This window comes from Narcine bancroftii, chromosome 4 (assembly GCF_036971445.1).
Source record: "Narcine bancroftii isolate sNarBan1 chromosome 4, sNarBan1.hap1, whole genome shotgun sequence".
Taxonomy (NCBI): Eukaryota; Metazoa; Chordata; class Chondrichthyes; order Torpediniformes; family Narcinidae; genus Narcine; species Narcine bancroftii.
In genome coordinates this window covers 118,194,488-118,220,211 of record NC_091472.1, presented here as the reverse complement: position 1 = coordinate 118,220,211, position 25,724 = coordinate 118,194,488, and the positions used below count along the sequence as shown (strand labels likewise).

The window sequence follows — 25,724 nt, the reverse complement described above, 5'->3', positions numbered from 1 at the left end:
CTATTTATTCAAGATTTTAGTCTGATCTTGATTAAACAAAGAATTTCAAGATTTGAGAACAACTAGGTGCTAAAAAATTAAATACTCAATTATATATCCCACGACAGAGGATCGAGGTAGCGGAAAGGAACCAGTGATTTTTCAAGAACAGAATGAGATGGAAGACGTTCTACAAAGTTTATAAAGAAAAAAAATCAATGTTGCCAAGGGAGAAGATTGTGAAAATATAATGGAACAAAGTAAAAGTTGTATTTTTAAAAATTTTTACTAAACCATCTTATATTTATTGTTTTAAAGTGATAGAAATGCTCAAGGAGAGCTCAGTAAGGGGGAAAACTATCTGGGAAAAGTAGTAGCAGGGTGGAGAATCTGGTCTAAGGGGGGAAGAATGGCGCCTAGAAAGGCGTAGCAAAAAAAATGGCATTAAAGGGAGGGGTTCTTCTTCCTTGAATCCGTGGGCTTTTTTCGCGGGTTTTCAGGGCTCTACGTATACATCACCATCAGGGCAGGAACATTGTGTGTATTTCTTAAAGGGGAAGGATCACTTCATTATTTAGAGTCAATGAGATTTTACTGTTAAAATATTATTTAAAGAAGAACATAGATAGAACATTAAAATTTACTCGTTTTATGTTATTGGAATTAGAGGGATGGTGAATAGAAAATTGGTCTTGGCATACCTAAAATAATTAAAGGCAGAAATCATCTTTTTACAAGAAACACATCTTACCAAATTGGAACATGAAAATTAAAAAGTGGATGGGTGTGGCAACTAATATCATCTTCACTTGGATCAGAAGCAAGAGGTGCAGTGATTTTAATTAATAAAAATACACCAATAATAATAGAAGAGACTTTAACCAATTAAGCTGGAGGATTTGTAATGACACACTGCAAAATTTATGCAGAATCATGGACACTTATGAATATTTACACCCAAAATTATGATATTGAAGTTTTTATGAAGGATTTTGTTTTACAAACCACAAAGGGAAGACAAAATATATTGATTGGAGGAGATTTCAATTTTTGTTTAGATCCAAAATTGGATAAATCAGTGAGATCAATGACAAGGGCGAAAGCAGCAAAAACAATATTGCCATTTATGACAAAAGGCAAAGGAGGAAAAACCCAACACCCAACCCCAACCAACCAATTTTCCCCTGCAACCGCTGCAACCGTGTCTGCCTGTCCCGCATCGGACTTGTCAGCCACAAACGAGCCTGCAGCTGACGTGGACTTCTTACCCCCTCCATAAATCTTCGTCCGCGAAGCCAAGCCAAAGAGAGAAGAAATTTAATTGATATATGGAGGAAACTCAACTCCTTAGAAAGAGTCCATTCATTCTACTTAAAGGTACATGATTCACATACAACGATTGACTCAATTTTAACGTCTGCCCAGCTAGAAAGTAGAGTGGTAAAAACAGAGTACTTGGCAAGATTTATCAGACCACTCGCTGTTAAATTTAACTATTACGGTAATGGAAAATCAAGAAAGTATAGATGGCACCTTAATGCTACATTATTAAAGAGAAAGGATTTTTGTGAATTTATTAAGAGACAGATAGAAATATTTTGTGAAAACAATCTTTCTTTCACTGACATTTGCTAATATGTAAAATGGTCTCTAGCTATTTTAAAAGGTAAACTATCATAAATAGGGACCCATCCATTAAAAGGGAATAATTCACTTTTATTTAAATTCAGTTTATATCCCGAAAAATTACTAAATTGGGCTAATAAAGATAAAACTGCAGGAATAGAATTTTCAGGATTGGAAATATATAACAATAAATCATCTGCATATAGTGATACTTTATGAATATCCCTGCAACGAATAATACCAGTAAAATTGGGTGCTTCTCTGATAGCAATTGCCAAAGGTTCTAAAGCTAAGTTAAATAATAAAGGGCTAAGGGGGCACCCTTGCCTGGTGCCCCGAAATAATCGAAAATATGGCGATCTTTGGGTATTAGTAAAAACCGAGGCAACTGGGGAATTATAAAGAAGTTTAATCCAAGATATAAATATCGGACTAAAATTAAATTTTTCAAGAACTGTAAATAAGGCCATTCTACTCTATCGAAGGCCTTCTCAGCATCTAGTGAAATAACACATTCTGAAGACTTATGTGAAGGAGTGTAAATAATATTCATCAATCTTCTAATATTAAAGGAGGAATAACGATTTTTAATGAATCCAGTCTGGTCTTCAGAGATAATATATGGTAATATCTTCTCTAGCCTTGTCGCTAGAATTTTAGAGAAGATCTTAGAATCAACATTCAACAAAGAAATAGGTCTATAAGAAGAACATTCGGTCGGGTCTTTATTTTTTTTCAAAATTAGAGAAATCGTAGCTCTGTAAAATGATTGTGGTAGTTTACCCAATGTGATAGATTCATCAAACATCTTAATCAACCAGGGAGAGAGAGTAGAAGAAAAAGCTTTATAAAATTCCACAGAATATCCATCGGGACCTGGTGCTTTCCCCGAGTTCAGTGAGAAAATAGTATTATTGATCTCCAAATCTGTAATGGGTTTACTTAATTCTAAGTTATCTTGAGGTAATACTTTTGGGAATTTCAAATGTTCTAAAAAATTAAACATATTACTAAGGTCTTGAGGGGATTCTGTACTATATAAGGATGTATAAAAATTTTGGAAAGATTGATTTATCTCTTCCTGGTTAACAGTCAGTTCTCCATTCTGTTTGCGAATCTCCACAATTTGGCGTCTAGCTGAAATATTCTTCAGATGATTAGCCAACAGTTTTCTGTGCATAGTGATTTCTCACTATGCACATAAAAATCAGATTTAGATCTAATTAGCTGGTTTTCAATCGAAGATGTAAGTAACAAATTATATTCCATCTGCAGTTCAATTCTTTGTTTGTAAAGTTCTTCAGTAGGATCAGTCACATATTTCTTATCAATGTCTTTAATCTTCTCAACCAATAGATGTATCTTGTTTTTGATGCATTTCTTCAAAGCTACTGAGTAAGAAATAATTTGACCACGAATATAAGCCTTGAATGTATCCCACAATATTCCTTAAGAAATTTCCGTAGTGTAATTTGTTGAAAAGAAAAAGTTAATTTGTTCTTTCATAAATTTAACAAAGTCTAAATCTTGCAATAATGTAACATCAAAACGCCAGTGCTTAATAGTAGAAACAGAGTCTTTGAATTTAAGAGAGAGTTGTAATGGAGAGTGATCCGAAATGGCTATAATGTCATACTTACAAGCAGTTACAAGTGGAATAAAACGTGAATCAATAAAAAAGTGATCAATTCTCGAGTATGAATGGTATACATGAGAAAAAAAGGAAAACTCTTTATCTGTCGGGTGAAGAAATCTCCAAATATCAACGGCTCCAGAGTTAGTAAGGAAAGAGTTAATATATGTAGCCGATTTATTCGGTAGGAGCTGTGAAGGTTTCGACCTATCTAGCAGGGGATTCAGACAACAGTTAGAATCCCCACCCATTATTAAATGATATTCATTTAGATTGGGTAAAATAGTAAACAAAGATCTAAAAAACTCAGGGTGATCTACATTCGGGGCATAAACATTAACCATGACAACCTTAATATTGAATAATAACCCAGTAACCAATAAAATCTGCCGTTAGGGTCTACAGTGATGTCATGTTGAACAAATGTAATAGAGGGATCAATAAAAATAGATACACCTCAAGTCTTAGAGCATGAGTTGGCATGAAATTGTGGGCCTTTCCAAGATTTAAAAAAATGCAGATTATCCTCCTTCCTCACATGAGTCTCCTGTAAAAAAATAATCTGTGCTTTCAGTCTCTGGAATACTTTAAAGACCTTCCTCCTTTTAAACATGTTGTTTAGACCATTAGCATTCCAAGAGACAAAATGAATGTTTTGATCCATTACTTAGGTCAACCCTCCAGTATATAAAGGGTTAACCAAAGCAGGGACCCATGCACCCGGAAGAAGAATTAAGATATAAGGAAGGACCGGAAATGACGACGTGTCAGCCATATCTGTAGTTCTAAAAGAAAAATCAAGAAAAAGCAAAAGAAAATGAAACATAAAAACCCCTGAAGGAAAAACAAAACCCACCCCCCACCCACAAAGCCCCCCATCTGACCAGAGAGTGATCAGAGAAAAAAGAAGAGATAATACTAAACCTACCCCCATGTCTTCAGACGGCAGCTCCAAAATATTAAGATAAGATCCACCATCTAAACTTATAAAAAGAATAACTCAAGCTAAAATCAAATACTAAATATTGAAAGAAAAATATTTAAAAATAAAAGAAAAATCGTAATTGTGTAGTACCTACTGATAGAACAAAGTAATAAAGAGTTAAATCATTTTAAAATTAGTTTATGAAGAAAGACAAAGAGAAAATGGCGAATGTAAAAAAAAACCATGAAAAGTTTTAATAAACAAAAAATAAAAAATCGCCATTTTCAGTAATTCAGAAATAAAATAGTAAAGAATATAATCATATTATTAGTATAGATTAATATAAAATTAAACATACACTTATATATTAAAAAAAAATTTCTCACAGAGGAGAAAGAAAATATATAAAAATGTGTTAAAGATGAACAGGATAATTAGAGCTATAATGATCTATTACTTTTCGAATGGTCAGAAATCAGAATCTGACTATTAACCTGAAAAAGACCGATATCTACCGCGTTTTTTATCGGTCACTCGGGCTGAGAGGTCGCGCTAGACGGGAAATTAGCCGACAGGTAGTTCCGTGCTGCAGACACGGAGTCGAATATTTGACGAGCTTGGTTCTCCGGAGAAATCCTGAGCCTCGCAGGATACAGGAGCGCAGGTTTCAGTTTCTTCTCAAAACATTCGGACATCAGATCTTTAAACAGTCTTCGAGCGCGTACTACCTCCGGACTAAAATCTTCATAGGCTCTTAGACTAAAGCCACGAACAGTCACATTTCCAAGTCTTCTGGCTGTACGAATCAATCTATCCTTTGTACTCACGTAATGCATACGGACCATCACCACTCTGGGTTTGGAAGCTTCAGCATTTCGGTTCCAGATGCGATGTACTCTATCAAGTAGCGGTGGATCAGCAGGGAATTCGGATGGGTATGCTTCTTTTAAAAGCTCGGCAAAAAACGTCAGGAGATCTCCTTTCTCAATGCCTTCAGGAATTCCAACCAAATGAATATTTTGTCTTCTGGAACGGTTCTCTGAATCAATGCTTTTCAGCTGGAGCGCTTCTAGTTGTTTAATTGCTTTGGAAAGTTTCTGTTCGACCTCAGTCAGTCTAATCTCTTTTTGTTGAACTTCAGTTTGAAGAGCTGCAATTAAGGTATGTTGTTTTTTGGTTTCAGCTTCTGAGGCAATTAAAGCTGTACGAAGTTCAGCTAGGTCTTTTTTGCGACAAACATCTTTGAATTCATCACGAAAGAATTTTAAAAAGTCAGTGAAGGTCATCTCACTTAGTTTAATGTCTGGTTGTTTCTTCTCTCGGCCGTTACCTTCTTCTGCCCGGGTTTTAGCTCGTGTAGCTTTTCCTTTAGTCATTTCTTCAAAATTTTCAGACTCAAGTATAATTAGAGAAATAATAAAGATCTTTCTGACTTCTGTGAAGTTAGTTCAAAGGTGGATACAGGTTAAAAATAGTATATTTTATGGAGCAAAAACCAAAACGTGTTCACTCCATGAGCGCCACCTGGAGAACTCAACCTTCATATTTCTAATGAAAATTGGAATAAAATTCTGCGACTGGTAAACTCTTCTTCTCTATGTGCAAAACATTCACTAATACAGTTTAAAGTTGTTCATAGAGCTCATATGTCTAAAGATAAACTCCATCGCTTTTATTCTCATATCGATCCTATATGTGATAAATGTCAATTGGAAATAGCTTCCCTTACACATATGTTTTGGTCCTGTCCCTCTTTACAGAATTATTGATAGGAAATTTTTTCCATTATATCTACTGTTTTGAATATTGATTTACAACCACATCCCATTACTGCAATTTTTGGATTACCTATGATAGATTTGACTTATTTATCTCTTCCTGCGGATCGTATGATTGCTTTTCTTACACTAATGGCTAGATCTATACTATTGAATTGGAAAGAGGTTAATCCTCCCACTGTTTTCCAATGGTTTACCCAAACTATACTATGTTTAAATTTAGAGAAAATTAGAAACTCTGTCTATGAATCCCCTTCTAAGTTTGAGTTAACCTGGTGACCATTTATTCAATATTTTCATTTGTGGTGAGTTGATCTGGCTCTGTTTTCTTTCTATGATTATGTATGATAATTGGGCTGTAAGATGAGATCAGAGTGATCGGCGTGGTTTAGCTATATCTGTAGGTTTTTTTTTAATTTTTTTTAAAAAGTTTTTTTTAATTCAGATTTGTTTTTTTCTTCTTTTTTGGGGTTTTTTCTCTTTTTTCATATATTGTTATTAATTATATCTTTTTTTTAGAGATAGTTCACACCCTAAACTGATCAAAAAATTTTTTTTAATGATATATTTTTATTCTGTAATATTATTGTTTAATATCTCTGTATTAATTCATTACTTTTTAGGAAGTACTCGAGATGGCAGAGGTCGACAGCATCGAGTCCACGCTGCTGAAGATCCAGCTGCGCTGGATGGGTCATGTCTCCAGATGGAGGACCATCGCCTTCCCAAGATCCTGTTATATGGCGAGCTCTCCACTGGCCACCGTGACAGAGGTGCACCAAAGAAAAGGTACAAGGACTGCCTAAAGAAATCTCTTGGTGCCTGCCACATTGACCACCGCCAGTGGGCTGATAACGCCTCAAACCGTGCATCTTGGCGCCTCACAGTTTGGCGGGCAGCAACCTCCTTTGAAGAAGACCGCAGAGCCCACCTCACTGACAAAAGGCAAAGGAGGAAAAATCCAACACCCAACCCCAACCAACCAATTTTCCCTTGCAACCGCTGCAATCGTGTCTGCCTGTCCCGCATCGGACTTGTCAGCCACAAACGAGCCTGCAGCTGACGTGGACTTTTTACCCCCTCCATAAATCTTCGTCCGCGAAGCCAAGCCAAAGAATTCATTACTTACTATGTATTTTTTTTATATCTCTTTGAACTGTATGTGTTTATAAATTATAATAATAATAAAAAGATTGAAAAAGACATTTGCTAATATGGGATACGCTTCAAGCTTATCTGAGGGGAAAAATATTTCTTATACTAAAAATCTTGAGAGAATATGCAAGAGACTTAGAAGGTCAAGAGAAGGATATAACATTGGAAAAATAATATCAGATATCAAGAACACAAGAAAAATATAGAATATTAAACAACAGAAAGTTACAAAAATCTACAAACATATAGAATGGAAAAAATGATATTAAAAACTAAACAAAAATATTATGAACTGAGAGAACAGGCACATAAAGTGTTATCTTGGCAGGTTAAAGGAGGAGGCATCCAGAATGATAAATGCAATAGAAACAAAAGCTGATACTATAACATATAATTTAAAAAAATACATTTAGACAAACTATATGAAACTATGCAAATCAGGATTAGTAGGAGATGAAAACGAGATGCAAGAATTTTTAACATATGTTGAACTTCCTATAAAAGAGAGAAAAAAGATGATTTAGATGCACCTTTTACAAGTAATAGAGAAAGCTCTGGGTACTTTACAAGCTAATAAATCCCCGGGAGAAGATGGGTTCCCTCCTGAGTTCTATAGACAATTTAAAGATTTGTTGATGCCTCTGCTGATGGATGTGTTAGACCAGCCAGTGGAGACCCAGACCCTCCCGGAAACTATTTCAACTGCTATAATTACAGTGCTACTGAAGAAAGGTAGAGACTCATTAAAAACCTCATCATACAGACTATTATCACTCCTGAATGCAGATTATAAAATTCTAGCAAAGGCTCGAGCCAACAGACTGGGTGAGTTTTTACCAAAATTAATGCATCCAGGTCAGGTGTGATTTATAAAAGGAAGATATTCTTCAGATAGTCTAGGTACATTCTTCAATATAATACACATGGCAAAACCAAAGTTGAACCAGAACATAACTATTTATTTAGATGCAGAAAAGGCATTTGACCAACTAGAATGGTCTTATATAAAACATTGCAAAAATTTGGTGAAGGTAGAAAATTTAAGCCACAATGTAAAATTATATCTAATAACCAAATGTCATCTATTTTTCCCTTGAGTAGATCTAGTAGACAGGGGTGTTCTCTATCTCCAGAATTATTTATCCTAGCTATTGAACCTCTGGTGGAGATTATGAGAAGAGATCCAGATATTAAGGGCTTGAGTTAGACAGGAAGAACATAAAATCATATCAGGATATAAAATAAATATGGATAAAAGTGAGATAATGCTAATGCAAAACTTTGATCATGATACCAAAAAGGTAGTAGATTTAAATGGAAGATGGAATTAAATACTAGCCTCTTTCAGGTGGCCAGAATACCCCGACATAAAACTGCATATTCTACCCGAATGCGGCTGTTGGGAGGCCACCTGAAAGTGCAAAACCCAGCCCTGAGTACTCACCCAATCCTCCTCGGGGAGGTATAATCTCCGCATCTGAACAGTCCCCCGAGGCACCTAAAAGCAGCTGCTAGGAGGCAGGCTGATGTCAATCACCCAGCCGCCCCTACCCTGTAGTCCCGCTGTGCCGGCCGCCCCAGCCCCGACGTCCCATGCCAGCCACCCGTCCTGACATTCCCCCTGCACCGGCCGCCCCTGCACTGATGTCCCCCTGCACCAGCCGCCCCTGCCCCGACGTTACCGCTGCGCCAGCCACGACATTCTCCCTGCACTGGCTGCCCCAGCCCTGTCGTTCCCCACCAGCCGCCCAAGCTCTGTCGTTCCCCGCCAGCTGCCCCAGCCCTGATGACCCACACCGGCTTCCCCAGCCCTGACAGCGGGTGGGACTACGGCCACAGTAGACAGGAGCCAGCGTTCGCTCCAAGGCACCTCTCCTGCAGCCGGCCCTTTCAGGTGCCCAAACAGTGCCTTCAGTGCTGCCACCTGAACGTCTATACGAACACACCCGAAGCTTCTTCTGCAGGCACATTCTTGGAGTGATTGCACCTGAAAGTGGCTACTTAGGAATAATGACAGATAATAATTTACAGAATTTATATAAGCTTAATTACACCTGTAAAATAGAAAAAAACTAGAAAAAGATTAAGATAAATTATATAAAATGAAGGGAATGCCAAGACTACCACGAATGCCGAGCCGAGTATCTCTTTCAATCATTGCCTATTGCACTAATAAAAACTTTCTTTAAGTTATTACATCATTATATAACAAAGTACCAAGAATTGCATTGGAAAAGTTAACATGGGACTATAAATTGGGAGGACTTAGACTCCCAGATTTCAAGAAGTATTATCTATCAGCACAAGCAAGATTTGTAATAATCTTTTTTTGATGAAAACAGTCCCCCTGTGTGGATTCAAATAGGACTGAATTCAATAAAAGACTAGACAATATTGAAGGACTTTGTTTATAAGTCAATAACAAAAAAATGGATAATCCCATATGATTAGAATATGGCAAGAAATGAAAGAATGTATCGGAAAAAAGCAGAGAAAATGTGCTACTGTCTATGAATCGAGGAAACAAAATATTGAATTCATGGTATGACAAAGGAATGAGATGTTGATGATTGTTATATGGGTCTCTTGTGTCTTTTGAACAATTAAGAAGTAAGTATAAAGTAGCTCATGGGACTTTTGCTTTCTCCAATTAAGATCATTCCGAAGAGAAAGATGGGGACCAAACTTGTTCCACCTAAAATTAGTGAGATGGAATGAACAATTTGGCAGGGGAATACACCTAAATTTAAATCTAAAATATACTTTGCTCTGCAAAGTGCAAGTGCAAAACTAGGTTTACAGTGATCAAGAAAGAGTTGGGAGTGGGAATTTGGAATTGCAATAATGGAAAGATGCTGGTCTGATTGGTGTTTGGATAGCATGATAGTACAATATAATTATACCTGACTCCACAGAAATCAAAATCGGAAATATGGGTGATGTATCGGAAATAGGAATAGTACATGGTATGTGGTCATGTGTGAAGGTTAGTCTTTTCTGGCAGGATATTACTGAAATACTAACAAGGATAACAAGGGCAGCCTTTGTGGATGACCCAGAGCTTTATCGTTTGGGAAACTTTATCGAAATAAGTCATAAACTAAATTAATTCCAAATTTAATTTGTTAAAACTGCTTTAGCTGTGGCTAAGAAATATATTGCAATTACTTAGAAATCCGACTCGCCTCTACAGATAACACAATGGAAGACGGAGATGAACAGTTGTATATCTATGGGAAAAAAAATCACATATTCTAAACAACAAATATGACATTTATAAAAATATAGCAATATTTGGATTATATAGAGGCCCAAATATAAATTTTAAAAAAGTTAAAAAGGTGTTACTATTATAAAAATATATGATCTCCTCAATGAAAGCTTTATTTTTTAACCCAGTGTACGGATTTTTAATGTGAAGGGGGTTGTGGGGGGGGGGGGGGGCAGGATTTGGTGTTTTGTAAGTATTATATATGTATTTTCCACACACATATATAGATAGATAAAGATAGATAGATAGATAGATAAATGTAATTTATATATCTTGAAAATGGAAAATTTTGATTTGTATATTTATGGGAAAAAACAAAATATTCAAAAAAAATCTTTCCCCCTCAGTATTCACTCAGGAAATGGGAATAGTGTCATGGGAAGTAAAGAAGACAAGCAGTGAGGTCATCAAACCTATATCAAGAGGAGGTTCTTGCTATTTTAAAGCAAATAAAGGTGGATAAATCCCCAGGGCTTGACAAAATATTCCCTTGGACCTTGAGGGAGGCTAGTGTAGAAATCGCAGGGACTCTGACAGAAATATTTAAAGTGTCCTTAGCCACGGGTATGCTGCCAGAGGATTGGAGCATAGCTCATGTTGTTCCATCATTTTAAAAAGGCTCCAAAAGTAACCCTGGAAATTATAGGCTGATGAGTCTGACATCAGTAGGAGGTAAATTATTAAAAGTTATTCTCAGAGATTGGATATACAATTATGTGGATAACTATGGACTAATTAGGAATAGTCAACATGGCTTTATGCATGGTAGTTTTTTAAGGTTACCAGGAAAGTTGACAAAGGGAAGACTGTGGACGTTGTCCACATGACTTTAGTAAGGCCTTTGATAAGGTCCTATATGGAAGGTTAATCAGGAAAGTTCAAACGTAGGTATTCTTTGTGAAGTAGTGAATTGGATTTGAAAATGGCTGGATGGGAGAAGCCAAAGAATAGTGGTGGATGATTGCTTCTCAGACTGGAGGCCTGTGACTCAGGGATCGGTATTGGAATCATTGTTGTTTGTCATCTGGACATAACAATGTGGTAAATTGGAAGTGTTGTGGACAGTGAAAAAGGTTTTCAAAGCTTGTAGAGGGATCCAAACCAGCTGGTAAAGAGGATTGAAAGATGGCAGATGGAATTTAATGCAGACATGTTCTAGGTGTTGCCTTTTGGAAGGACAAGCCAAGAAAGGACATACACAGTAAATGGTAGGGCACTGAAGAGTGCAGAAGAACAGAGGGATCTAGGAATACAGATACATAATTCCCTGAAAGTGGTGTCACAGGTAGATAGGGTTGTAAAGAGAGCTTTTGGCATGTGGGTCTTCATAAATAAAAAATATTGAGTACAGGAGTTGGGATGTTAAAGTTGTATAAGACATCGGTGGGGCCAATTTGGAGTATTGTGCGTAGTTTTGGTCATCTAGCTACAGGAAGGTTATCAATAAGATAGAGAGTGTGAAGAGAAGATTTACTAAGATGCTGCCCAGACGTTAAGGAGAGTTACAGGGAACTAGAAGAATGATGGATAATTATAATGGGGATAGAAAGATAAATGTAGATAGGTGTTTTCCATTGAGGGTGGGTGAGATCCAGACAAAAGGATGTGAGTTAAAGGTGAAAAGGGTTAAAGTTCAGGGGGAACATGAAGGGGAACTTTTTGAGTGAGGAACAAGCTTCCACCTGAAGTGGTAGATGCAGGCTTGATTTTAAGGTTTAAGGGAAATTAATGTTTTCTTTGAATTATGCTGCCATTGTGTGTTTTTTTCATTACAGATGCTGATAGGGGTTGTGTGGCCCATGATAAATGGTATCGAGATAAGTTTTTGGAATGTATTTGCTGTGGTGGGTGGGGTCTTTGGATAAATATGGACTTTGCGTATGCATATGTACATGAGTGGCTTTGTTTATTGGATTTTGTAAGTCTGTGAAAACTAAAATAAAATACTGAAAAAACATTTAAGGGAAATTTGAACAGGTATATGGATGGGAGAGGTATGGAGGGCTATAGACTGAGCGCAGTTCAGAGAGACTAGGCAAGAAAAAGTGGTTCAGCACAGACTAGAGAGGCTGAAGTGGTCTGTTTCTTTGCTGTAATTGTTCTATGGAATTATTGACAAGAAAGTGAGAAGGAAGTTGCTATGTGAGATGGAGTGATGAAAATATGCTATTCCAGTGAATAGCTCTCCAGCATGTGAAAAACCTCGGTGAGAGTGCAAAGGCCAGTGAAAATGAAGGCATAGCCGTAGCCATGGTGTTGGGACACACACATAAACAGAGAATAAGACATATGAAACAACAAAGACAGAGAGACATTTAATTGTAAACGATGTGACACTCAATGTGCACCAAAACATTGCATTTTTACAGACTTTTCCATCGGCTAGGCAATACAATGAAGAATGTATCACTGAGGGCAGTTTCTTCTATAGTGTGCACACTTTCACTTCTGTTTTGTTTCCCTTTGGATAAAACATTGGTTTGCATAATGACTCTGTCCTTTGCATTTTTACAGACTTTTCCATTGGCTAGGCAAAGGACAGAGTCATTATACAAAGCAATATTTTTTCCAAAGGGAAACAAAGCAGAAGTGCAAGCGTGCACACTATAGAAGAAACTGCCCTCAGTGATACATTCTTCATGGGCATGGAAGCACAGGAAGATTTCAAACAAACACACTGAACAGCCAAGTGGGAACAGAGTTGAGCAGAAGTGGACGGTACCATTCCAAGCAAATAGAGCAGATATTCCTTTCAAGCTGGACACAGGGGCAAAGGCTAATTTGGAAAAAGAATCTCACAGTGGTATGTGATGTCATGTATGTACAATAAATCTGAAATCTTTTCTCATTAATGGTAATCATCCCCTAGGTCCCCAAGTAACTTGAAACACAGGCCATGTGTGATTTCTCAAAATAACATTAAACTCTCCACTCCACATCTCACCCTGCCCAAAAAAAGCTCATTTTTCCAACTTTATAAATTAGATTTTAAAGAAACATACACAAGATCACTTCAAGACATTGAGGAAAAAAACAACATATGGTTTACCTTGTGGGGTATCTTGCTCTTTTGCTATTTAATAAGGTTTGTATGCCAAGGCCAAAATCCCATGCCTTCAAAAACCATGCAAAAACCAGTGGCTAAAATAAACCAAGGGATTAATTGTTTTTAACTCAGACAGGCTACAAAGAGGACCTCCAACATCTTTTCATTTTTAAACAATTAATTCTGTATCTGTGACCTATAACTCATGCTATAATATTTTTCCTTTAGTCAGACATCACATTCAGTTAAATACAGCATTTGCAGAGTACTGCATGCACTTTTGCAAGTCAAGCACCAACAGAATTATGACTTGCATTCCATAAGATTGTAATATAATGTCATTATGAAGGAAATACTGTATGCAATAATAATAGCACACTCCCAACTAAAAACAGTGGTACTTTGCTGAAACCCAATCCACTTGCTTTACAGAAATGGTCCTTAGGTTCTTAATGTAGAGCACATTACAACAATGGTGCCAAGCTCTCCATTTTGTACTGGTGGCAAAAAATTGTAGTCTGGTTCTAGTGTACAAGCCTAGACTTTGATTTGGAATGGGTTCAGATTCCAAATTATAGTTTCAGAATTGGTCTGAAGTGGTAAAGATTGGCATATTGCTAAGTATGGTAAATGCAGTCTTGGTTTAATTGTAAAATCATTTGGATTGTGGAGTGGGAATGACCTATACTCTATGGTGGGTTTAGTCAATAAATGGTCCAAGCTTATATAAACTTGTATTCACTTCTATCATGTGCAAATCATTTTATTGGACGTATAAAATGAGCGATTTATTTCAAACAACCTTTGTTTCCATTCAACTTTATAATGACATTTGACATCTTTTTATTTAGTACTTTTGGTTTTACATTAAATGACAAAATGTCAAGTCAGCTTTATAATCCCAGATGGGTCACCATCTTGTTTAGCTCAATAAAGGACAGTGTTACTAACCTGCACTTCTCTTTCAGATCCTTTGAGACAGACTCAGTTATTGGACCCAGGCTGCTTTCTTGCTGTTCAACCTTATTGGAGTTATTTCTAGAACTAAAGCACTTTGGAAATAACAGCTTATCTTGCATTATTTGATGAAAGATCTATTTTGTACTTAAATCACTGAGAGCTTGACATGTGTCAGGATGGATGCCATGGAGCAAAATGCTAACTTGGTATTTTTCCTTGGTATTGTATTTCCTAAAATTTCATAAAGTATAAAATAAAACAGGGAAAAGTTTGATTTATAATTGCGCAGAACACATTATAAGTCATGTCTAGTTATAAATTTAAAAATTACTAAACATATAAAATAGATTTATCAATATTTAATCAAAGGCATAGCATGTAAAAAAAAAATTAGAGACAAAATTAAAGAATAAACCTGGATTATTCCACCAGACCTACTGGTCCATAGTCTCCTACACCATTGCAATGAGACCTAATGAAAGCTTGAGAAACAACACCTCATCTTTCACTTAGGAATATTGCAACCTTTCTGGACTCATTGTTGGACATAATTTCATGCCTCTCTATATCAGTCATCCATCTAAAATTTGTCTCAGCTTGCTTGAGTATTTTCCTGTTTTTTCATCTGGAAGTGGAGAAAATCTTCCTGTTCTGTATTTCACAACTCTTACATTTTTTTGTCTCTGTTCTCAATCGGAAGCACTCATTGTCCAGAAAACATTTTCCCATGGTTATCTCAGTTGAACATGACAAGAACCATCCCACTTCCCTGCAACCTAAGCTTTCTTCCTCTCCTTCCCTGTTCTGATAAAGGGGCTTTGACCAGAAACATTAACTCTGTTTTTCTTCCCACAGAAGCACCCTGACCAACTGAGTATTTCCAGCATTTTCCATTTTTATTTTAGATATCCAGGATCTGCAGTTTTTTGACTTGCAACTTAATTGTAGACAGGAAATCCTTTTACCTATCCCATCAGTTTGAGCCCCATTACATGATCATTTTATTTTAATTTGGGAACCCTATGCATCTCTTTCATATATCTTTTCTTTTGGCTTGGCTTCGCGGAAGAAGATTTATGGAGGGGGTAAAAGGGTTGCAGCGGTTGCAGGGGAAAATTGGTTGGTTGGGGTTGGGTGTTGGGTTTTTCCTCCTTTGTCTTTTGTCAGTGAGGTGGGCTCTGCGGTCTTCTTCAAAGGAGGTTGCTGCCCGCCGAACTGTGAGGCGCCAAGATGCATGGTTTGAGGCGATATCAGCCCACTGGCGGTGGTCAATGTGGCAGGCACCAAGAGATTTCTTTAGGCAGTCCTTGTACCTCTTCTTTGGTGCACCTCTGTCACGGTGGCCGGTGGAGAGCTCGCCATATAACACGATCTTGGGAAGGCAATGGTCCTCCATTCTGGAGACGTGACCCACCCAGCGCAGCTGGATCTTCAGCAGCGTGGACTCGATGCTGTCGGCCTCTGCCCGCTCGAGTACTTCGATGTTAGGGATGAAGTCGCTCCAATGAATTTTGAGGATGGAGCAGAGACAACGCTGGTGGAAGCGTTCTAGGAGCTGTAGGTGATGCCGGTAGAGGACCCATGATTCGGAGCCGAACAGGAGTGTGGGTATGACAACGGCTCTGTATACGCTAATCTTTGTGAGGTTTTTCAGTTGGTCGTTTTTCCAGACTCTTTTATGTAGTCTTCCAAAGGCGTTATTTGCCTTGGAGAGTCTGTTGTCTATCTCGTTGTCCATCCTTGCATCTGATGAAATGGTGCAGCCGAGATAGGTAAACTGGTTGACTGTTTTGAGTTTTGTGTGCCCGATGGAGATGTGGGGGGGCTGGTAGTCATGGTGGGGAGCTGGCTGATGGAGGACCTCCGTTTTCTTCAGCCTGACTTCCAGGCCAAACATTTTGGCAGTTTCCGCAAAACAGGACGTCAAGCGCTGAAGTTAATTGAAAACAGCAGTAGTGCACACTTTAAGAGATAACAACCCTTATTTGTGCTTTGCTTTGATACTCACAAAAAACATGCAGGTTATCAACAGCCATTCACATTGTAAAGTATGCAAATGTTAGCAGAAGATATGAAATGTTTCATTATAGAACATTTTATTGAACAGAAGAAAGCAATTATTGCAAAAGCAATATAAGAGTTTTCCCCAAGGAAGCAAGGAATTATTTTAAAAACCTCAAAGAAGGTTCTTTAAAAATACAGATTCCAAGAAATATTGAACAAATTGCAAATTCTTTGGAGCCAAGAATTATCTGTGTAGGGATGTCAATACAGTTGACTGGAAAAATCCTTTATAAAAACATTACAAATATTTAAAGGAACGGCTTCTCTCCTGTCCAAGTTGACCATTTTAATGCTTTTAAATAAAAAATACACAAACAGTAATGTGTTTACACCACATACTTTAAAGGTTGGTCAAATCCTGTCATTTCCTGGGTAGTTGAACTATTTTATAATACTGTATATACATAATGGTCATAATTTTCCTAATTTTACAGAATGAACAAATCCAGTAATGTTTAAACAAACTCGCAAACACGTCACATCCAAGGTCATACACCATTTGTCAACCAATGTTAGCAAAATGGCTGAACTAAATAAAAATGACAATATTTAAAATACATAAATAAAATAAATTACTTAAAAATTCTGTAGAAACAAACATTGGTTTCAAGCAGTTGGAGTTTTATTGTTGCTCAATTGATATCAAATGCTTCACACTTATCTCCTTAGAATCAATCACCTTTACACAGGGATTTTTTTTTGTGCATCACTTAACCACACAGGGACATGTTGTTAGATTGCAGTTATTTATGGGGTTGTGGAATAAAAGTGAGATGTGTTGTTCTTCAGCCTCAATTATGTTTCATATAATCCTTTTTCATAAGCTAAATTATGCAGGTAACTGAGCATCTTTCATTTGTATCCTTCACACTTGAACATAAGTTGTATCAATAATTAAAAAGTAAATAAAAATAAAAACTTGAGAAATCAAAAATAGTTTATTGCACATTGCTCTCCAGCAATATTATGCACAAAGTTCCTTAACATGCTTACAGTTCTTTCATACTGTACAAGATAGTCTGTTGTAAGTAGGCCTCCAGAGTAAAGGCAAACCAAAAACAAATATATCAAGCTGAAATTAAACAGGATAATGTGTTATTAACTGAGAAACTATTTCAGTATCTCCAGACAGAAACAGTTACTAAGATATAAACTATTATTGATGTAATGCACAAATGTTGATTATGGTCAAAGTGGCTCTAGCTTTTCCATTACTCCAGCTCAGCTTTTACATTGCTGGTGAAAAATAAAGGTTTCTAATCTTATTTGACAGTTGTAGAAGCATGCCATCACAAAGCACATAAATGTCAGGGATTTTCTGTTACATGTAAACATACTGTAATTTAAAACAAACTATAATCCAAGGTCCTATACAATTTTTCTTTCTCAAGGTTCCCAGCATTAGTCAATTTAGTAACAACTTGCAATATTCCCAGAGTTATAATTTAAAGGTCCTTTATCCAGCCAGTGAATAGTCACAAGAAGCTTGTGGAATATTTCCATTTCACGTCCAACTGCCACCCACGTGATGCTGTGTGGCGTAAGCTCTTACCCATTAAAGCAGAGTTCAAACTTTTAACCACATGTGCAAGATGGATCCAAACCCAGAGTGTTAACTTTTTGAGGGAACCGATTCTCTACCAGTGTTGTAAAGAAGCACAAAATTGCAATATTTAGATGACCCCATGTAGTCGGTGCATGTGCAGAAACAAAAAAGGAATGCTGTCGCTGAGTTTAGATCAAGTTATATTATTTTGGCTTGCCTTGGCTCCACAAACTTGGAGATTAAAAGGTGCAATGCACATTTTTTTTAAACAGTATTTTCTTCCAAGTGGAAATAATAGTCTTTGTAACGTTTAGAGGAAAATGTACAAACCATACATCCTTGGTTACACTTTCACTTATTTATTCGGTACCTATGTCTTAAATTTTTAAATATACCTCCAACTTCAAATTAAATTGACAACTTTAAGAACTCAAAAATAAAAGTTACAACCAGTTAAGGTAGAGGTCATTTTAATAAATTAGAATCAATATTTTAACCTTTTCAACCCTTCTTCAAAAAGGACAACTCACCTATGTTCACCACCCATGTCCGGGGATGCAGAAGTGAAGAATTTCTTTCAATTCCATCTATACCATTTCATGGCCAATGGACTTGCCTCCATGAAGATAAATAAAGCTAACCGCCCCATCTCTTTTTTATCTTCCTCCTTCCCTTCTGAGAGATGCTCCTGTAGCCAAATAGAAATCACACAACATATGTGGATTTAAGTTCAAAACAGAACTTAAATCCACAAAAGGATAGTGTGAAAGGGGTAACTTAACTACTTGCTAATAGGTTGGCCAGAATATGAGAACCTAAACGAATCATAAGGAGGTTTAGAGAACATTCAGACTCATCAGAATTGCTGAGGGTGTTTACATCCACGGGAGTTCAGAAATTGTTCCCTATTGAGAGTTCCCATCCGTGTGGTTAGTATTTGCACTATTCTTGAGGTCAGTACCTATACTATTGGTGGAATGTTCTGCTGCTGCAATGGAGCCATCAGCAGTAAGTTCCATTAGCTGCCCTTCGATCTGTGTCCATGATGACATCGACTGGTGTACGGTTACAGTGTGCTCCTCCATCTGTCGCTGTAAACTGTCCATCTCTTGCCTTTGGATGAAAGCAGAAAGAAAAAATGACAAATCTACCCTTGCCTTTGTCCTCTAGATAATATAGGTACTAAATAGTCCCATTGCTATTGTGAAAATGACTTAATCATCATAAAACATTTAAAGCAGTATCACATGTCTGGCCACAAGGTGAAATATGACATTGAAGACAATATCTCAGAGACAGCAATTACAGTACCAACACTTGAAAGAGTCAGCTTGAGTTACTGGGCGGTAAATTGGTATCATCTCCACGAAATCTCTCGTGCTCCATTGCCCAATTTCTCACAATGGATTTGCAGTATTTACTTCAGATAGAAACCCCTAATTTTATTCTTCCTCTAACATGAAATCTCTTACTACATAGGATTCAGACAATAGAAAAGATGTCGTTCAATCCCTTTCCTTCCACTGTGAATTTAGTCTTTGATACAGCTCTGCACAAAGTACTTATCTCCGATTTTCAGTTTCATTTACGGTGATTCACATTTTGGCCCAACTAACCTTCTTGCCTTGACCCTGAAACAAACGGCAGCTTCAATGATTTAAAAAAGCATAATTAAACTTTATCTGTTCAAAATCCTGAACAAATTATGTAAACCTTTGCAAAAATGTAATATCTATTCTCAGGATTTGCGATATTTTGTAGGGAGAATTAATTACTTTGGGAACCACTTGGATTATATTTTAATTTTCCAACTGAATCAAATGTCCAAGACTGTTTGATGGCTTTTTGTGATGAAGATTTGCTATTTAACTCCTTATATCCTGAAAACCAGTACTTTTTCCTCTCACAATCTCTTGCATTCCAAAATCCTCCAAGTGTAATTACTTCCTAACTCCATGCTGATCTACAAAACCACACACCAATCCACTTTCTCCCACTCTCATTTTTTTTGACAAAGATTATTATGTAATAACTAACCCATCTGCATTCTTCATTACAACGGGTCTCTCCTCACTGAGCCACACCCATATCTACCCAATAGTAGGCAGTCTTTAGTAACAGCCTTCTTCATCTAGTGGATCTATTTCAGCATCGACATTCATCGACTTCAGGTTGCTTTTAGGTGCCACTTTTACATCTGCTTCCTAAATAATATTACTTAAAAGGATAAGTAAATAAACATTGTTATCAGTGTTTTGTCACATGGGGCATTGCGGTGACTTAATTTATACTCTTGTTGTTGGTGTACCTTGCATACCTATAAGGTTGCAGCAATTTCAGTACATCTGTACATTGTACTTGTGCAGGACAATAAACTTGCATCATTAATAATAGGTAAAGCAATTACCTTTAATTACTTAATTTCATCACCTTTCACATCCAACACCAATTTCCATCACCTACAACGTGATCCCACCACCACACTCATCTTCCTTTCTCTCCTCTCCACCTTCTGCAGGGTCCACTCATTCCTTTCCACTCATTGCCCCCTTGGTACCTACCCTTGTGACTGCAGGAAGTGCTCCACTTGTACCCACACTTCAGATTTAAAATTTATTGTCAGTGCACATACATGACATCACATACAACCCTGACATTCTTTTTTCTGCAGGTGAGGCAGAATGACCACTTACAGGTAATGCAAAAAAAACTGTATACAGCGTATACATATAAGCAAATGAAGAACTGTAAACAGATAACAAATATAAACAAACTGACTGTGCAATACAGAGAGAATTTAAAAAATCAATGAAATGCAGAAGAGTCCATAGAACCATAAAATGCTACAGCAGATAAAACAGGCAATTTGGCCCTTCTATTCTGTGCTGACCATTGTTCAGCTAGTTCCAATAACCTGCCCCCATTCCATAACCCTCCAGACCTCCCCTTTCCATGTATGTATCCAATTTATTCTTAAAACTCAAGATCGAGTCCGCACCCACCACATCCTTAAACGAGTCCCTGATTGAATTTGTTGTTGAGGAGTCTGATGGTGGAGGGGTAGCAGCTGTTTCTGAACCTAGTGGTGCAAGTCTTGTGGCACCTATATCTCTTTCCTGATGGCAACAGTGAAAAGAGAGCGTGTGCTGCTGGGGTGCATCGTTTCCTGTAGATGTTCTCGATAGTGGGGTGGGTTTTGTCCATGATGTCCTGGGCTGTTTCCACTAGCTTTTGGAGGGTTTACGCTCAGGGGTATTGATGTCCTCATACCAGACTGATGCAGCTGGTCAGCGCATATTCCACCACACACCTGTAGAAATTTTCCTGGGGTACTGGTGTCGTACCAAATCTCCACAAACTTCTGAGGAAGTAGAATCACTGATGTGTTTTTTCTTGATGCCATCAGTGTCTTGGGTCCAGAAAAGATTTTCCAAGATGGTGACTCCCAAGAACTTAAATTTGCTTACTCTCTCCACCTTTGATCCCTTATGATCACTGGATTGTATACCTCTGGCTTTCCCTTCCTGAAGACAACAATCAGCTCCTTAGTTTTGGCGACATTGAGTGGAAGGTTGTGTTGGTGCACCATTCAGCCAAGTTTTCAATCTCCCTCCTGTATACTGACTCAACACCTTCCTTTATACAACTTACTACCGTGATATCGTCAGCAAATTTGTAGATGGTGTTATTGTTGTTACGAGCTACACAGTCAAAGATGTAAAGTGAATAGAGCAGGGGAATAAGAATGCAGCCCTGTGGTGCTCTGGTACTGATGGAGATTGTGGAGGAGATGTTCTTACAAATCTTCATTGATTGTGGTCTGGAGGTGAGGAAATCCATGATCCAATTACACAGAGGGGTGTTGAGTCCCAGGTCTTGGAGTTTGCTGATCAGTTTTGAAGGGATGATGGTATTAAATGCCAAAATGTAGTCGATAAAGAGCATCGTGGTGAATGCATCTTTACTGTTCAGGTATTCCATGGCTTTGTCTAGAGCCAGTGAGATGGAATCCATCATTGATCTGCTGCTACGATAGGCAAACTGGAATGGATTCAAGTCACTGCTCAAACATGAGCTGATATGCTTCAACACCAGGCTTTCAAAACACTTCTTCTGCCACCACTATTCAGGACTCCAAAAAGTCCTTCCAAGAAAAACAATCCTTCACTTGTGAATCTGCCAGTGTCACCTGCATATTGGAGAGACTGGACACAGATTAGGATATTGTTTCACTGAGCACCTTTGCTCTGACGGCAACAATGGCAAGGATCTCCTCATGGCAAACTATTTTGATTGTGTGCCCCACTCCTGTGCCAACATATATGTCCATGGCCTCATGCACTGCCAAACCAAGGCCACCTGTAACTTGAAGAAGCAACATCTAATATTCTGTCACGACACTCTCCAACTGGATGGCATTAACATCGAGTTATTCAGTTTCCATTAGGCCACTCCCCTGTCTCCCTCTCTTCCATATCTCCCTGTCCCCTTTCCTTCTCCAGAGATTTATTCCCTCTTCCTGTTGTTTCTCAATTTTTTTTATCTTCTGCCCTCCCACCCATGTCGACCTGTGAACTCTGGCCTGTGACACTGCCCTTCTCCCTATGCCCCTCCCCCAACATTTTATTCTGGTGCCTGCCTGCTTTTTGCTCGTACCTTGATGGAGGCCTCAGGCCTGAAACATTGGTAATGTATCTTCATCTTTGCTACATAAAAAATGTTTGCATGACTTGCTGAGTTTCTCCAGCATTTTTGTGTAAACTATAATCACATCATCTACAGATTTTCTTGTTCAAAAGCTTTTAATTATTCACAATTCAATACTGAAGATTTTAGAAAATAACATTAATTGGCTACAATACTGGAAATTTGATTAAACAACCAAATCTAACTGCATAATCCCCCACGTCCCTGTAGTCAACAGCATAGAACCACAGAACATTACAGCACAGAAACCAGCCTCTTCACCCCCCCATCCCAGTCCACACTGAACCACTTTTTCCACCCAGTCCCTCTGACCTGCACCCAGCTCATAGTCCTCCTCACCTCTCCCATCCATATACTTGTCCAAATTCCTCTTAAATGTTAAAATTGAGCTTGCATTCACCACTTCAGCTGGAGCCTCATTCCAACCCTCCACCAATCTCTGTGTGAAGAAGTTCCCCCTCATGTTCCCCTTAAAATTTTCCCCTTTCACTCTTAACCCATGTCCTCTGGTTTCTATTTCACTTACCCTCAGTGGAAAAAATCCATCTACATTTACTCTGTCTATCCCCCTCATAATTTTAAACACCTCTATCAAATCTCCCCTCATTCTTCTGTGCTCCAGAGAATAAAGTACTAACCTGTTTAAACCTAAGTCATTTTGGATACAAATTCAAGTGTTAAAGGTTAAACTTCCATTAGACCCAATGTTATTTTTATTAGGAAATATTAAAATGTTTAGTTTAAAATTAAGGTTAACTATGTATCAAATTGAATTTTTATGATTGGCTTTAGTTGTTTCAAGAAAATGCATTGAAGTCTGATATGGATTTGGGGATGCAGAGATGGCACACTGAAATGAGATTTTGTATTCCTCTTGAAAAAAATAACAATTTACATGATATAAACATCATTTCTTTTTGAAAAATATGGAGGCCATATTTACAACAAATTGGTTTGAAAATTTAAGCTCTCAATAGCTTGTTCTGATGGTGTATCTCGGTTTTATGCCGGTTGATTTGAACTGATATATTCATTGATAATCTCCTTTGTTCTTTCTTTCTTCAGGGTATTTGGGAGGGAGGTGGATGGTGGGGTGGGAGGAGGGTGGTGGGGAGGGATTAGTATATATATCACATGTATTGTCTTGTATTGATTGAATATATTGGGGTTTTAAATAAAATATTTAAAAAAGCCTTTGCCTGTAACTCAGCAAAATAGCATTTGATTATAAAATGGAAAAACTTCTTGTTCATGAAATGGGCCTTAATGTTAACCATATCTATTATAGTAAAAGTCCAAAGATCCAGATGTCAGAAATCCAAACTTTTCAAAAACACTCAATTAAAAAAAAAATTAGCAGTATTTTATGTGCGTGGATCCATGCACGTGCAAGTACCATGCTTAATACAGGTAATCTCATCACAAAGAAATTCAATTGTATACTATTTTTTTCTTTTAAAATGTCGATTTTTAAACATAATTTCAAGCATTACATGTGTAGTGGCGCTATGGTGGCCATATGTCGTTAGTGCGCGATGACATCAGCGTGTGTCAAGCACATGAAAGCTTTTAAAAGGTTGCATGGGTGATGAAGAGTAAATCTGTTCGATTCACTCTAGAAATGCTTTGTGTGGTTATTTCATCTTGCCCACTGTGATTCCAGTGGCCACAATTGGTGATCCCGATGAGTCCAAAAACGTATTTTTGGACAAACATGGACTCTGCAGCTGTTGCTGTGAAGCTGCCACCTTTCTGGGCAGCTGAGCCTGAACTGTGGTTCCAACAGGCTGAAGCACAATTTCACCTTCGCAAAGTAAAATTGGACGCCCCTCATTATTACCATCTTGTCAGTGCCCTAGACCAGGCTGTTGCTAAGAGGGTCAGCGACTTCCTACAGGACCCACCACATACCAACACATGCTTTTGTTACATGTATATGGCATGTCCCGTAGGGAAAGGGAAGCCAAACTACTACATTTCAATGGGTTAGGAAACCACATCCCTTCAGAACTAATGGATGAAATGCTGTTCCTTGCAGCTGGCAAAAGGCCCAATATGTTATTCGAGCAGCTCTTTTAAAGTGAATGCCAGATGATATTAGGCTCTTGTTATCCAAGTGTTAATTTGAAGACCCAAGGGCTGTAGCAGCAGAGGTAGACTTTCTATGGGTGGCTAAAAAGCACAGCAAGACAAGACTTGTCTGTACAACCAACCCCTCCGATATTGACCCCATGTCACACTCTAGTGCTCGTAGCACATCACTCCCTACAAGCATGCATCGCTCCAAGACAAGCAAGCAGCCTGTGGACACCTTGTCTTGGTGTTATTACCACAGGCATTGGGGAGTAAATGACCGCAAGTGCCTTCCACCACACCCATTTGTAGGAAATGCCCAGGCCAACTGGCAGGAAGGGCTGCGGCAATCGATAAGAAACCTGCAAGCCTACTGTATGTATGGAGCCAATAATCTCAGCGAAAATTTCTGGTGGACACAGATTCAGAAGTTAGTGTATTTTCACCCACCGGTTTTGACACACACCATCCTATCCTAGATCTGCAACTATGAGCAGTTAACAGTTCCACCATTCGAGTTTTGGCTCTAGCAAGATGAATGTCAAGTTTGAGAATCATCTCTACACTTGCCCATTTATTATAGCAGCAGTATCCCGAACTTTGCTTGGTGCAGATTTTCTTCAGGCTCGTTCATTCCCCGTTGACTTAAAAGGGCATGAGCTAATAGATGGAATTACTTTTCAGACTATTTCTCTGGCAGACGCCTTTACCCCTGCTCTGTGCCTTTAAACATTAAGTAAACCAGTAGATGAATTCTCCAAGCTGTTGTAAGATTTCCCTGAGATTACTATTTTACAATTTTCTGCCTCCACTGCAAAGCACGGTGTTACTCATCGCATCTGTACTAAAGGCCCTCCTATCCATGCTAAAGCGCACCACTTGCCTCGAGAGAAGCTGCACTTAGCTAAGGAGAGTTTGCCAAGATGGAGGAACTTGGCATAATTCATATGCCCAACAGTCC

At 38.0% G+C, this 25,724-nt stretch overlaps 1 protein-coding gene across 4 annotated transcripts in view; it reads right to left on the bottom strand.

Annotated features, from left to right (window-relative positions):
- Positions 1-17,356: 17,356 nt before the first annotated feature.
- Positions 17,357-25,724, bottom strand: part of golga3 (golgin A3) — a 114,017-nt gene continuing 105,649 nt past the window's right edge. For all 4 annotated transcript variants that reach the window (XM_069932551.1, XM_069932550.1, XM_069932552.1 and 1 more), the window contains exon 24: positions 17,357-19,096. In XM_069932551.1, the coding sequence (XP_069788652.1) occupies positions 18,889-19,096 (208 nt within the window). In that variant the 3' untranslated portion in view covers positions 17,357-18,888. The remainder of the gene's footprint in view (positions 19,097-25,724) is intronic.